Source organism: Belonocnema kinseyi, chromosome 2 (genome assembly GCF_010883055.1).
Source record: "Belonocnema kinseyi isolate 2016_QV_RU_SX_M_011 chromosome 2, B_treatae_v1, whole genome shotgun sequence".
In the NCBI taxonomy this organism is placed as follows: Eukaryota; Metazoa; Arthropoda; class Insecta; order Hymenoptera; family Cynipidae; genus Belonocnema; species Belonocnema kinseyi.
The window spans coordinates 38380740-38397209 of NC_046658.1; the positions used below are offsets into that span (position 1 = coordinate 38380740).

At 30.6% G+C, this 16470-nt stretch overlaps 2 protein-coding genes across 3 annotated transcripts in view; both read right to left on the minus strand.

Annotated features, from left to right (window-relative positions):
• The window catches only part of LOC117167958, a 7760-nt gene extending 3229 nt beyond the window's left edge, over positions 1-4531 (minus strand). For both annotated transcript variants that reach the window (XM_033353227.1, XM_033353226.1), the window contains exon 1: positions 4400-4531. In XM_033353227.1, the coding sequence (XP_033209118.1) occupies position 4400 (1 nt within the window). In that variant the 5' untranslated portion in view covers positions 4401-4531. The remainder of the gene's footprint in view (positions 1-4399) is intronic.
• Positions 4532-13352: 8821 nt separating this feature from the next.
• Positions 13353-16411, minus strand: LOC117168230. The gene is made up of 3 exons (XM_033353713.1): positions 16201-16411; positions 15575-15794; positions 13353-13758 (listed from the first exon to the last, which is right to left on the minus strand). Exons 2-3 carry the CDS (start codon positions 15640-15642, stop codon positions 13428-13430), a joined length of 399 nt encoding a protein of 132 aa, XP_033209604.1. The 5' UTR covers positions 15643-15794; positions 16201-16411; the 3' UTR covers positions 13353-13427.
• Between the last annotated feature and the right edge of the window lie 59 nt (positions 16412-16470).

Below are 16470 nucleotides of genomic sequence, written 5' to 3' on the forward strand. Positions count from 1 at the left end.
TGAATCATTTCTGATCATTTTGTTTTAAAAGCTTTTCTTCCTTAAAGTTCTAATTATGCAGCAGTTTATGTAAATACGGTGCCGCCTCGTAACGAGCGCTAAACTCTCCTTTTGGGATTTTTATCACTCACCATATATTGCGCGAGGTGCTCGGGTCTGAGTTCTGCGAAAATTCGAATTCAATAAATCAATAATAGCTTTTGTTATACAGATTATTAATAACAGTTTAAAGGTAATTTGTAAAATAAAGTAAAAGAGTAAGTCATTCGGTTTAAAGAGATAAAAATGGATATTTAAGTTATTAGTCACTTTTTCTTACGTCGTTTTGAATTTTACAAACAAAACATTATTATCTACTTAAAAAAAATGAAAGTACGTGTTTCGATAATATTCTCTATTTTTTCTACCAAGTAGTAGAATTTTCAACTAATGAAGATAAATGTTAAACCAAAATGAAATAATTCAATTTCCAACCAAAATGATGAGTTTTCAAAGAAGAAGATTAAGTTTCTACTAGAAAGACAAATTTTTAATACAATCCATAAATTTCCAATGAAATATTGAAAGTTCTAACTGAAAAGGCAAATTTTTAACAAAATTGTTAGTTTTTCAACTAAAAAAAATTTTTTGAACAAAAAAGACAGCGACATTTTTAACTAAAAAAGAAAACATTGTGAGCCCACAATGGAATAGTTAAATTGTCTCTTGAAAACGATTAAATTTACACCAAAAAGAAGCAAATATTTTGATACAATAGTTAAATTTTCAGCCATGTAATTGAACTAAAAAGAAAAAGAAAATTCAACGAGAAAATTGAATAGTTGATATTCCAACTAAAAAATATTATATTATTAAGTAAAAAACAGTCGTATTCACAAAAAAAGACGAACGTTTGATAAAAAAAACTCAATTTTTATGTTCAAAAATTTTTTTTTTAATTTTTAATGAAATAGTCCAATTTTAATCGAAAAAAATGAATTTAGAAGTAAAAAAAATTTAAAAGCAAAAATTAAATAGTTAAATTTTCAACCAAAATGATGAGTTTTCAAAAGGTAAAATTGAACTTCCATAAATATATAGAAGTTGCAATAAAAGAAATGAACCAAAAACATTAATCTTCAAACAAAAAGTTGATAAGCAAGAAAAACTGACCGTACTTAAAATATTAAATGTTTGCATTTTCAAACTGAATAACTGACGCTTTAGATCTATTTTCGAATGAAATATAAACCTATATTAATAATGAGTATAAAAGAAGGTTTTTTTAATTCATCAAATTTAAATTTTCGCACAACTTGGACCCGAACAGATCGCGCACTCTGGTGAGTCGTAAACTCTCCCATAACGCCTCCAGTCAATGCACCAGAACGGCCGGATCTCGGAATGGCCGGAATGAGGCGTTGACCAATCAGAAACGTTCCGCGTAATTAGTGTAATTCTCGTGCCGAACTGAACCGAACTCAACCGAAGTGTTCGAAATTTTTAAGTTCTCGCCAAAAGGCGTTCCGTTCATTTCCAAAGTTGTCAAACACATGAACTGGAATGACCTTAACTCCAATCACAGAGCACCTTTGGCAAGAAGAAAAAGTGCCTTCTTGTCAAAGGTATTCTGTGATTAGTGTTCCGGTCATTCCGGTTCATGTGTTTCCGCGGAATGTTGCTGATTGGTCAACGCCTCATTCCGGCCATTCTGAGAAATGCATGGGATTCTTCTAATATCTTCTTCAAAACTTATTTTTTATATAAGTGTATTTGAACAATAGTTTTTTCTCAATTACTATTTAATGAAATAATAAAGTAATAATTATTATTAATTACAAATATATTATACAAATAAAGTTTTGTTTCGTGTATTTGCTTCATTTTTCCCCTCAGCTTTCACCGAAGTGAAGTTAGCTGATGGTTCAAGTGAAAATACCTCATTCTGATTCGCTGTCATGGGTAACTAAAGTATTTAAAAAAAGTGACTAACGTATTGAAAAAGTATGCGAAAATATTATTAAAGAACAATAATAATCCAAGTTTTAATGCAAATGTACCTGTAACTTCGCAGTCTGTTTTTTTGTTAAAATCATTAACAATACATGCCCATGAGCCTTTTCTCTTTAAATTATGTTTATATTGCTGGGAAAATTTATCATAGAGATTTGAGTGCTTTTGCACGAGCCGAATCAATACGAAATTAATATCCTCTTCTTCCATCATTAAAAAAACACTGTTCGTCGTTTATTTACCTACATGCCCGTGTACGCCTGTGGCGGAGATGGTGGGACAACAGCCAACCAGATGAGAGCGCTACATTAGGATTCCTATAGTAGCAGACGAAAATTTAGTTAAAAAATTTCTCTGTCAAGGGGCGCTCTCATCTGTTTTTAAATGTCGCTATGAAGAAAATTCATGAAAAGACGATTTGTACTGGCGCCAAGTGAAATACATGGCGTTTGGTTTCATAGTAATTCGCGGTCCATGCGCCCATTCCAATTTTACCGATTACGGAAAATTTTGCCGTAGTAGTCATTGAAAAATGAAAAAATACTATGCTCGAACATTGTTGTACGGCATGTCACTGCTTATGTCACATGTCCATGTTTGCGGCGGCTACGAAGAACTATTGTGGACTCAGCTGGCTCAACTGACATAAGCATAAACATTGACATACGTCTATTTCGTAAGTCAATACGCACGCATGTAAATTATAACATTTTGAGCCGAGCATTCCACACGAGTATATTAATTTCTGCACAATTAAATATATAAGTGTAATTCGATGAAATCATAGTGTTATTTAAGCATATAGAGAATTAGACTTAAAAATATAGAATTTGTAATAAATGTGTATTGTGAATTTCACGAGAAGAGCACAGCGCAAGACAAAAATAATTTTTCGGGACTGAAATTATTCTTTGAATTAAAAATAATATTTGAAAAAATTTGTTAAGATGACTGAAAACTCCTAGAAAATAAAACTCCCAACTCTGTCAAATCCCTACATATTGGAAAATTCCCGAATAATAAAATATCCGAACTGGAAAATTCTCGATTAATCAGAGTCCCGAATAATGAATTGCCTGAATAATAAAATTCCCGAAGAGTTTATAAGACTGAAATGTTAAATTCCGGAATAATAAAATTTCCCAAACTTTATAATAGTACTAAATTTGAAAATTGCAGAATTATAAAATATTCTAAATAAAAAATTCCTGAATTTAAACAATGAAACATTTTTTGCTTATTAATATTATTTATTAAAAATACAATAATATAATTTTTTATTATAAGTTTGATTTATTAAAAATATTTCATTACTATTCATTGAAAAACAATTTTTTAAATAGTTTTCGGCTGTTATATTATTCGCGGATTTCCTACTTCGGATATTTTATCATTCGGCAATTTTCTATCGGGAATTTTAAAATTCCGTAATATTAACTGTGGGGAATTTTGCTCTTCGGGAATTTTTCCATTCAGATATTTTATAACAAGAATTTTCAAAAATTCGGTAATGTCATAAACTGTCGGCAATCTTTTTATTCGGAAATTGTACAGATTTGAGCAAGTTTATTTTTCAGGATTTTTCAGTCGTCCAAACATTTTCATCCAGACATATATATTTTCCCAATTATTGTTATTTAAGAATGAAACATTAATTTTATAAACTTTAAAACAAAAATTTTTTTTTTTTGGTTAGAAAAATATTTTATCAATGTATTTTTCATAAACAAAGAATGTTAATAAAACAATTGTTAATTTTTTTAATTCGGGAATTTTATAATCTGGTAATTTTCCAGTTCATATATTTTGTTTCGGGATTTTCCAGTCGCCCCGATTTTTGAGCACAGGTGTATTTGGATTTTATTTTTCATTTTTAAAAATCTATTTAATTAAATTAAAAAATTACACATTTTTTAAAATGAATATTATAATTTAATTGAATAATTTACAGAAAATAAAAAATAATTTTCAAATACTCTTATAATGAAAAATAATGATAATTATATAATAAGTGTTATTGTTCGTGCACAAATCTTGGATTTCCCCCACATAACCTGAAATAACTAATTGAGTGTAACGGGGCAAACGGTAGATGATGCTTGGCAAAATATAGGCTACGTACTTCAACGATTACAAGTTCCCATTCAAGGTAAATAAAAGTATTTTTTATCTTTTTACGTTATTTATGTGGTTATATAATATCTTCTCACAAGGTCAATTTTCAGATCCGATAAAGCGTTGGAATCAACTTAGAACCAATTTTATACGACACTATAATAAAGTAAATACTAATTGGTATTTATATAATGACATATGCAATTAATTCCTCGTGGGACACTAAATCAAGAAGGTAAAAGTCGAGCTATAGATTTATGTTCTGTAAGCTTTAAGGTTCAAAAATACCTACTCTTTTATGTAATCCAGTTACCTCAGTGGACACAACATTTCAAGACGTATAATTACAACTGAATTTAGGTATTTGAAACGCACATCTCACGATGAAATATTTCTGACAAAAATTAGTCCATAATTATTGTCATGATTTCGCCTCTATTGGGTTTCGAATAAAGCATGAATTACGGTTATATTACAGGTAATTTATAGTAACTTAGCATAAACTGCAGAAAATTCCATTTAAATGTCTATAAATTTCGGGCAATTTATGAAAATTTTTGGTCATTTATGGAAATTTTACAGGTAAATTACCATTAATTCCCGAAAGTTCAATATTAAACATTGGTATACATTCCCAGAAATTTTTGGGAATTTATGGTAATATCACAAGCCCGTGAAGTTGGCAACCCAACTCTAAAATATCAGATTTTTTATATGGAATCGTTTGGTGGTAGTTTGGTGGTGTTTGGTGGTCAACTTTGAAGGTTTGGTGGTCAAAATTTAAAAAGTTATTGATTTTTCAAACTTGGGGTGCCAACTTCAAGGTGGCACAGCACTTTTTAATATTTTCAAAACATTCTTTTTCGTATCGTTTGATGGTAGTTTGGTGGCGTTTGGTAGTCGACCGTGAACGTTTGATGGTCAAAATAAAAAAAGTTATCGAGTTTTCAAAATTGGTGCGTCAACTTCCGTTAGCACCCCACTTCAATTTTATTTTTTAATTCCTTATAACATCGTTTGGTGGTCGTTTGTTGGTGTTTAGTAGTGATTTCTGAACGTTTTGTGTTCGAAATTACAAGATATATCGGATCTTTTAGAAAATACATGTGGCCCGTGACGGGACTCTGCGCATGCTTATGCGCATGTGTGATTGGTGCGAAATTTGAATTTTAAAATGCTCTTTTTCAATGTGAACGCTGTTTGGCAAGTATAATTGTACATAATTGTAGTTTTTAAGTTTTCGAACATTATAAGTTTTATTTTTTTTAAATCTGAACTCTCTTATTATTTTATATTTTAAGTTTTTCGAATTTTAATTACAAGGTAATCTTTTGAAATTGACTCAAAGTCCTGGTCCGGAAACTTCATTAAGGCAATGTACATTGAAATAAGTTCTTTTACTGTAAACTAAATCAAACAATACTTAAAAATACAATTGTAACAGAACCATAATTCAGTATCAATTCAGTATCGCGCTCAGTCTTTGTATTTTTCCCACATTTGTCCACCTTTTGCAATACATTTTATTTTCAGCTACCTTCAAAAACGTATCATTTCAATCAATTTGTAATATTAAAATTCATAATATTCATTAGTACAAAACATAAATATTTTTATTGCTTTGTTTTTATATATTTTTTTAAATCTTGTTTTTTGAAAATTGGAAGAAAATCTACTCATTCTGTCTCGAAATTATTTATAGAAAACTTGTAGATCGTTTTTGGGTGAACAAATTTGTTCTATTAATTTTTTTTAATACCTTGTTTCGTTTTCCAAAAAATTTTATTTTTTTCATTTTTAATGTTATTTGTAAGATTGTTAAAATTATTTTATTATTTATTTATTGATAATTAATTTTTAATGTGATTTAATTTTTCTACGTGTCCTATCAAAATATTATTTATTACAAATTTTTAACTCTTTTTTGGATGAACAACTTTTGTCAATCCATTTTTTTTTATAGTTTGTGTCGTTTGTTAAAAAATGGAATCGTTTAATTTTTCTTTTGGTTTTTTACGTATAAAACAAAAACCACGTATCCTATCAAACAAGTATTCAAAACAAATTTGTAGTTCTTTTTTGGTTAAACACCTTTTGTCTCCTTATTTTTTTATGTGGCTTGTGTCGTTTGTGTCGTTTTGTGTCGTTTGTGTCGTTTATGCTAAGTTCCTCTAAATTTTATAAAAGGTGATTAAAGAATAGTGACAGAAATTAAGATTGAAGAATTAGCTATGAACTGAAGTTCCTGGATGGTAAATAATATTAATCTTTTAAATTTTGTTTGTATTTTTTTGGGGGAATTCTGAAAATTTTGACAATAATTCCAAATTCAGACAAATTCTCTTCATCTAAAAAACTCATAAAGTGTACTGTACATTTTTATTTGAAGATTTCTTGAAGAATTCTACACTATCATGTGGAAATATGTACCTACCGCTAGAAGAGGAAAGTCACATTTTGAGTAAACGAGTTGATAAGGCAAGAGAGAATTTTTCAGAAGTTTTCTTCTATGTAATATTTTTAGGACATGCAGTTTCAAAATTTCGTCTTCTTAATAAATATTTATCTGAAATCCGTTATTTTTTTCTGCGGTAATATAAATATTGGTTCTAAAAAGTTTGTGTAAGTGTATTTCTGAAAAATTTCATATATTATATATTCTATTTAAGACTTAAAAATCTTTTGTGAGTGCTATAATCCATTGAAAAAATATATATTTCATTCTTGAAGGATAAAAACTTATTAGCTTCTCATTGGAAATATTTTCGCTGCAGAATAGAGAAATCCAGATAACTCTATATGAAACTACTATCAGAAAGCGAATTATGGTTCTGTTACTGTTGTCTTTTTAACTATTGTTTGATTTAATTTACAGTAAAGGAACTTATTTCAAGGTACATTGCCTTAATGAAGTTTCCGGACCAGGACTTTGAGTCAATTTCCAAAGATTACCTTGTAATTAAAAGTCGAAAAACTTAAAATATAAAATAATAAGAGAGTTCAGATTTCAAAAATAATAAAACCTATAATGGTCGAAAACTTAAAAACTACAATTATGTACAATTATACTTGCCAAACAGCGTTCACATTGAAAAAGAGCATTTTGAAATTCAAATTTCGCACCAATCACACATGCGCATAAGCATGCGCAGAGTCCCATCACGGGCCACATGTATTTTCTAAAAGATCCGATATATCCTGTAATTTCGACCACCAAACGTTCAGAAATAACTACCAAACACCAACAAATGACCACCAAACGTTGTCATAAGGAATTAAAAAAGAAAATTGAAGTGGGGTGCTAACGGATGTTGACGCACCAACTTTGAAAACTCGATAACTTTTTTTATTTTGACCATCAAACGTTCACGGTCGACTACCAAACACCACCAAACGACCACCAAACGATACCAAAAAGAATTTTTTGAAAATATTAAAAAGCGCTGTGCCACCGTGAAGTTGGCACCCCAAGTTTGAAAAATCAATAACTTTTTAAATTTTGACCACCAAACCTTCAAAGTTGACCACCAAACACCACCAAACGACTACCAAACGATTCCATATAAAAAAATCTGATATTTTTGAGTTGGGGTGCCAACTTCATGGGCTTTAATATCACAGGTAGTTTAAGATAACGTACCACATTTTCCCCAATATTCAATTTAAAAATTTCTGCATTTCCGGAAATGTGTAGAAATTTTGCGTCATTTATGGTAATTTAACAGTTTAAAATTGTAAATTACCCAAAATTCAATTTAAAACATTTTTATGAAAATTTGGGAACTTTATGAATTTTTTGGGTCATTTATGGTAACATTACAGGCAATTTATGGTAAATTACTATGAATTGCCTCAAATTCAATTTAAATGTCTAAAAATGTTCGTATATTTTAGGTCATGTATGATAATTTTACAGTTAAATATGGTTAATTATCATAAAAAATCGAAAATTAATTTCAAAAATTTTTATAAGTTTCCAGAAATTGAAGGTAATATTACAGGTAAATAATGCTAACTCAAGATAAATTACCTAAACATTGAATGAAAAAAATTCTATAAATTTCATAAAATTTTTGGTAATTCTATTAATTATAGACAGTAACTTTCCATAAATTACCGCAAAATTCTATTTTCTGCAATTAAAATTTCCTTATAGTTATTACGGTGAGTGGGCTGATTATCGTAAAATGCGAGCTCATAGATGTATCATTTTAGTTATTTACCTCTGACGTCACTTTTTACTCTCCAGAGAGTAAAAAGTAGAGCTTTAGCCCTATAGGCTTTGAAAATAACTGAAATCATGGATGAGTCTTATAAAATAATGTTTTTTTTTATACGTGCGTAATTCCCCACGGAAAACTACCTAACGTAAAAATGAGTAGATGCTTCATTTCCGTCGGAAGGGTTCGGCCCCCGGAACCCCTGTTTACAGCCTCCACCACCCGTTATTGCGCAGTTAAAACAAAAAATAGTATGAGTAACTCGTGCGGGGCCACCGATTGCCCGCACTCATTGCTCAATATACTATTACTGATAGAAGATCAAATATGGTGTAATTTTTTTCAAGGGGCATAATTTCAATATTCAACAAAACATTTTATTACACACAAGACAGAAATGGCCACCTTTTGCCCCTGAAAAAAGGGGCGAAAGTAACATACATTTCACGTAAACCACATTTGTGGGGCGAAATTAAAATTCGCGGGACGAAAGTAAAATTGAAATTTCTTTCACAATGTTTTCGCACAGAGCGGAACGAAACATGCACCTAGGATAATATTATTAGTAGCTGCACACATCTTTCTAAGGTTCTACTGGACATCTCCACCCCTACAATAATATTCAACAACCCCAAGAATAACACATTCAGTCGAAGGCACGGGAGATGGATTATGTTAAAATTATTTTTAATTTGGAATTTTTTGCAGTTCTATTAGAATGCGGTTGAGATGGGTTTTGTCAAGTGTACCGAGGGTGGTTATTTGCGGATGTTAAAATTTATTACAGGGCTTGAGAGATCAAGTTGAGTTTTTAAAAGGATTGCGGGTGATGTATTTTTAGTTTGAAATTTTTTGGCTGTTTTAGTCTAAGGCAGCTGCAAATTAAAATTTTTAAATGTACTATTTTCAAATGTAATATTTTTATTTTGAAAATTTGTTGCCTGTTTTAATTGAAGGCAGCTTAGATAGGTTTTGTTAAATGTACTACGGGCTGCTTTTAAAGGTTTATGAATATTATAGTGGAGATATGCATATTAACTGGAATTTAGGGAAGGTATCTCACGTGATTATTTTTAATTTGCATTTTTTTCCACTTTTAGTAAAATCTATTTAAAATGGGGTTTCAATGTACTAGGGGTGCTTTTTGGGAGTTGCTGAATATTAAAATGGAAAAATACGAATAAATTCAAAATGAATCAAAGCTTATTCTAATGAATTCAAAAGTATTCCAAATATTTTTATTGCTGAGCTTTAAACTGTTGAATGGAAAAGCGAATAATATATAAAAAAATAATAAATAATATAGAATATGTATAATAATATATAAATAATAATGTATTATAATAATAAAATATATTTATAACACAAATAATATAATAATATAATAATAAAATAATACAGGGAAAAGGGAAAGCAGGGGGCTTGGCACGAAATGAACTTGTTCATTAAGTGAATTTAAAGAATGTATTCATATTCACTTACTTTAATTTCAGTACATGCTACTTAAAAAATATTGGCGATCTGGAAAATGCTTCTCAAGGAATGGTGAAAGTTCATCCTCAATCTCAAGAATTGTATTACAAGAAATGAAATATAAGTTGAATGAAAGAAAAGAGTTGAATTTTTACGTTCCAATTCGAATCCAGTATAGTTTAGGTTATAAACGTCACATGTAAACGTAAAATTAGATATTGAGTTGAAAACTAGGGTAATCAACTGAAGAGGCCTGAGGCAAATTTTTGTTTATTATAAAATTTTACAATTAGAATAAAAAATCTTGTAATTATAAATGTGTATGGCCAAAAAAAACTTTCCCCTATGCTTCTCATTTCATTAACTAAGATTGTAAGTCGATTCATGATTTCATGTGGACATGAGTTCTTATATGAAACAATATCGATAAGTTGGGAATTGTGGAAGAAATTGTAATAATTTTTTTCTATCACTAAATATGCTGTACAACCCTCCATGAAATGTCTTATGGACACCTATAGAAATGGACAAAAGGATATATAGAACCATATAGAGCTCTATCGAAATTTTATAAATTCTATATGCCTCTATCTGGTTCTATATATCCTTTTGTCCATTTGTATCAGTTTCTATAAGCTATGTAATAGAGGGAAATTAACAAAAATAATTTGTTTACGCTTATTTCTTTTTCGACGGGAAACGTTACTTTTGCCGTCAATCCCATACGACTAGCAATTGCAGAGGAATCTATGGAATGCGAGACGTCTGATGATTTTCTTTCGACGGCTTTTCCCTCAAACCAGGAAGGTTCATCCATAACTCGTTCATTGTTAAATAGAATTATACAATTGCCCTCTTTAATTCAAAGAGACCCAAGCAACGTTCACCATCAGACTTCGAACAACGTCATTTGTTCCCCATGTACACCATCCACCTCAACCACAAAAGACACCTTGGGAAGTGATTTCAGTCTGACTGCACCAATAATAACGAATATGACGCCGAAGATTTCAAATTTTTCCCTTATGAAGCCAACTTCGCAAGAAGTATCGGACAATGATTTTTGTCCAACTGAACCACCAACAATAACAAATTCCTTCCAAAACGGGACATCGAAGAATTTTATTGGATCAGCGTCGAAAAAGGCAGGGCTTCAGAAAGGCATGACTCAAATGAAATGGGCGATATTGAAGAATTGTCCTTTCCTAAAAATATAAAATACGAAATACTAACCTTTGAAGATGAGATCATCACTGTCGAAGATGACGACGCTGCGCCAGAAGTTCATTTGGTATCAAAATCACCACAATTCACGCGCAATTTACAGCAATCATCAATTAACGACATGCAATCTGTCGTTCATGCATTTTTTGAAAATGAATGGCGTACAGGGACTTTGTGAGAAACTGAACTTTGAAAAATTATGTCTCATGGCCGTCAAAAATTGATGCTGCCCACAGAATCCAATAAGATATTCCAACTACCATCCACCAGAGTTTCCTCATCAGATATTAATTGGCCAAATATGTTAGATGAATCCAATGACGCTTTATCATCGGTAGATTTAGATGAACAGTCGTCATCATTAGAGCAAATATCTAAATTTCCAAAAATCATCGAGAAGCCAAACAAGCAGAACACTAAATCAACGAAAGTTGTAAATCCTTTTATTGCATGCGCAGTCAATAAGAAGCGACCACCACTTTCTAAAATTATGAACAGAAGCTCGACAAAGAAAAGCAAGATCGTACCTCCTCTGGACAAGTTCGCAGATGATAAAAGGAAACAAGAAAAAAAATCAGAACAGTCCGATGTTGCACAGGCAATTCTTCGTTCGGCAGATAATTTTCAAAAACTAATTGATCCTTTTTCAGATTTAATGAAATTAAAGACACAAATTCTCCAAAACCAGATATAAAGGCAACAGGTTCAACCACAGATGCCGCTTGTTCAAGGTGATGCATTGTTCAACCTACTTCGCCATCACTGGTTGCAGTTAACCATAAAACAACAGGAAGAATTATTCCCTGTCGCACTCAACGTCTTAGAACGATTCCAATATGAGGAATAGATCAACTGGAAATTATTCAATAGTCCTAATTAAAGTTTCATATTCTTCTATACCACTATAATATCCTACTTTAATACTTCAAGTATATGTGATTGACAGACATATATCAGTGTCATAAATATTCTAACTTTGTTACTTGTATTTTATATTTTATTATATTCCTTCGCTACAGAAGCTTTTACCTGGTGAAAGTATCGGATAGGAATTCCTTCCGAACCAAACTGATGAATTCCGGAATCTGTATCGAATCAATCCGAGTTCATTCGGACCAATCCAAAAAAGTTCTACATTTCCTTAGATACGAATCGGGTAAACATGAATAATATGGAATCCGAGCCAATCCGAACCATATTTTTAATCCAAATGAATACTGACCAATCCAACCTCGGGTTGATATACACTTCATTTCCAGTCCAAATCAATTCGGATGAATCGACGTTCGGATGAATTGGAATAATTCTGATTGAAAATCGCTTCAGGTCAATCCGAGTTCGGATTAATTCGGATTGAAAATTTGATTCAGATTGATTCTGATTGAGTCGAATTAATTTTTAAAGGATTTAGATCACACGAAATGTAGAAATATTTTTCGGATTGGTTATAATTAACTCGGATTGGTTCGGATACAGATTCCGGAATGATTCGGATATGACTTTGGATTGGTTCGGAACGAATTCCTATCCGATACATTCACCAGGTCTGTTCTATTTATCTATATACATATTTGTATAGTATTCAAGGGATTGAACGAAAAAATTTTACTTCGATCTGGAAAAATAATTTACAACCAAAAAATAAAAATAAAATGTATGTTTTTACACAAGATCAATGAATTTTTGAAAATATTGATTTATTCTTCTTTAAAAGCAAATTGAATTGTAGCATAGAATCGCTTCATTTCGGACAGTTTTCCTGAGGGCCCTATGACATGATCGTTCGTCAGCAGCTGTATAAGCAATCATACATTCACTTTTCGCAAACAATTTTTCTTCAGTGAGAAAAATCTCATGATCATTTTTAATTAAGTTATGCCTTTCAATAATAATTTTAGTTTTAACTTTCCACTGAAAATTATTTGCAGATGTTTTTCTCACTTATGCAGAAAAATCTTTTGTGGGGCAAACGTACTGAATCGTCAGGTGGTAGAGTGAGAAGCTGATAAAAAAATGTATCCGAATGTTGATTGAATTTGTATTAATTATTAAGTTCAATATTTTACTGATATTTTAGTTTTCGATTAAAGACATTAATTTGTAATTTTTATTATGCTATAATACTAAAAGATAAAATTTTTGTATAATTACAAATAACTAAATGGCCAATTATAATCTTTATTTTAATTTTGAAAGTATCAAAATTTCAGTAACATATTTTAATAGGGGAAATGAAATTATGAGAAATTTTATACAATAAATTGTAAATAATTTCTTCACATCTATGAGAAATTTTGAGGGTAAAAAATTAATTACACGCAATATAAAATGTTATCGTTTGCAAAAAAGACCATAACGATATTTTTTACATTCTCATAATGAGAAGTTATTGGTTGGAAGATTTTAACGAAGTCCACCTTCCGGCAACGTAAAATAATCCGCCAATGTTTCGCTTTGTTCTTCAACGTCGGCAGGAATATTCACTTCCTCGTCGATGATTTCATTCTCGACTAGGTCCTCTCTGTATCTGCCGCGGGCAGTAGGAACACCATTTAGCCTATTACGCTCACGTTGCGGGAGTTCATCAGCGATGATAAAGCTATGCAGACATACAAGTGCACGCACTATGGATATTGAAGTTTCCAATTTATAATCCAATCGATTTTGGAGAATTTGCCATCTCGCTGTTAGTATTCCAAAACTGTCTTCAATAAAATTTCGGGCTCTAGATAACCTTTAATAAATGCGTAAAGTATGTAAGAAAAACCTTCAATTTTGGTATTTTAATACAATTTTAATAATTATCAAATTTGAATTACAAATTAAGAGAGACCAAAAAAATGCGTAAAAAGATGAAAGCTTCCAAGCGTCAGGGGCATGTACAGTAATAGAGGTTTAATCTGAAATTTGGATTTAATGAAATAAAATTTTTCAACAAGTATTTATAATAATTTAAATAATAATTAAGATTAGAAATAAATTTGATCAAGTGGACTTTTGAAAATATAACACAATTAAAATAATGCAACGAGATATGTTAATATTTATAATAATGTTTGAGTTGGAATGCCAGAAATTTGACGAGAGTAAGGAACCTAGAAAACAAAAACATACTGATAAGGAAAGTTGCAGATTGAATACTTATTTTTAAAGATTACAAAGAATATTTTAATGGATTTTAGTAATTTAATGGGATTTGAAAGGATCTAAAATATATGAAGGTATTGTACAAGATTACAAGTTTTAAGGTATTTCAGGGGCAAGTCGAGGTAAGGACGGGGGGCACCTCAGTTTGTTAGGAGCACAGCCAAAAAAGGACATAACACAAATTTTTGACATGTAAGTCTAGGTTTTCGAGGGACGCCCCGGATCGGCGAATGAGACATTTAAAACAATTTACAATATTCTAGGCAATTTTAAAGGAATCTCGGAACTTTTATTTATACCTTTAAATTATTTTAAAGGATTTCAAAAACTTTGAAATATTTTAAGCGGTTTGAAAGAATTTCCTACACTTTTGTAAGATATGAAAGGATTTTACAGAACCTGTAAAGTTGTAGGATATTCTAAAATATTCCAAGGGATTTTGTAATATTTCCAAGGATTTCAATGAATTTATGGGATCTTTAGACCTTTGAAGGTAGTTTAATCAGCTTTCCAGGATTTTGTAGGGTTTCAAAGATTTCAAGAGATTTTAAAATATTTTCTGTATATTTATTTCGAATTTCAACTGAATTCTTATAAACTGATTGCCCAATTTTTTTTAATTCTTTCGACTTCTTCTAAATTCACTCATTTTTACTCAATTCAGTGGATTTTTCAAAACTTTTTGTTTAATTCATCTTGAAGTCTTTAAAACTTACCTTAAATTCTTAGGTAGTTCACAAAATTCTCTTCAATTCTCTTTTTTTTAACCCATTCCAAACTTACTAAATTCAATGTATTTTTTCATACTTTTGAATTGTTTTGAATTCACTTGATTTTTTGGTTTGAATTCAGTTGAATTTTTTACGAATTTAATCAAATTCTTCTCCCTTCTATTAAATTTCTCTCAATTCAATCAAATTTTATTCTAATCAATGCAATTTTTTCGTTTTTTATAATTATTTCCAATTCGTTTCAATTCTTTTCAATTTAACTTGAATGGTTTTGTAGTCATTAATTACTTTCTTGATTATAAATTAGAAGGGTTTCAAAAATTTAAAGATTTTAATTTTTTCAATTCACCCAGAATTCTTTTAAATTCTTTGGAATTATCTTTATTCTTTAATTTTATTCAATTTTTATAAATTCGCTCATTTTTATTTAATTCAATGGATTTTTCTAAATATAAAGAAATTTTTACTTATTTTATCCTAAATTCTTTTCGCCTGCCGAATTCTTTTAAATCCTTTGGAATTTAACTGGAATTGTTTTGAAGTCTCATGAGTTTATCCTTAATTTGTTACTCTTTAAGCGTAAAAAGAGTAGCCTCTCCGCATAGCAAAAAGTACCCTTTTTCTTATATTTTATTGTATATGTCATATGAAGTCTGACATTAGCATATTTACCTATAATTGAAGGCCTTTTGTCTGTCCGTAAGGCCATTGCGCCTAGCAAAAGTTTTCATCATATACATTCTTCTTGTAAAAATTTCATCCCCTATGAAGAAGTGTGGCAAAGGAATATTAGAGCGCGGAAGAATACCATTGCCGGGAATGTCAGCTTCACCAGTTTCCAGAGTTTGAAATAAATCGGTATTTTGAAATGAAGATTCACCACTAACCGAGTCTGTAAAAAATAAAAAATTTGCTTATTACATACAAGTTATAAGATAATTGCGATAATCAATCGTCTGAGATTCAACAAAAAATCCCATCAAGAGCACCGATGAAGTTAGGAAAATCCCATCTGACTCTAAATCCTTGTGCAACAATGCTCCACTGTGCACAAGTGTTCCACGCTAGGTACGTAGGTAATAGAAGGTCCCAAATGAGTAGGCATACTTCTAATATTATTTCGTATGCCGTACTTTTTCTAACGCGAAAAAAAATTTCTGTCGTCCATTGGCTGTCACCGTGAGCCAGGAATCTGTCATCGTAATAAACATTTATACACAGAGAAATTACTAAGTATAGTATAACGTTTATTACTATAACATTTAAATAATTAAATTTTAAATTAAATAAATACTTACGTCATTGTGAGAGCTAGTAGAAGCTCCGATGGCAATGGTCGTCTCAGACTAGTTTTCACTAGTCGAGGTCCTACAATTTTATAAAGTTTTTGAAATTGATTCACTGTCATCTGCGTCATTTTATAAAACTCTTCTTCATCATAATTTGAAAAATATAAAAACACCCTTCCATGAGCTCCTCATTTGAGTAAAAACGCTTACCGGTGAGCCATCTCTTCAGGTTAGGGAACAAGTAATAGTCGCTGGGGGCCAGGTCTGGTGAATACGGTG

Coding starts and splice junctions, on each gene's coding strand:
- LOC117168230 (XM_033353713.1), bottom strand. CDS start 15,642: ATGTATATGATGAAAACTTTTGCTAGGCGCAATGGCCTTACGGACAGA. Junction 13,759..15,574: donor CAAAAGGCCTTCAATTATAG/GTAAATATGCTA, acceptor CATTTATTAAAG/GTTATCTAGAGCCCGAAATT.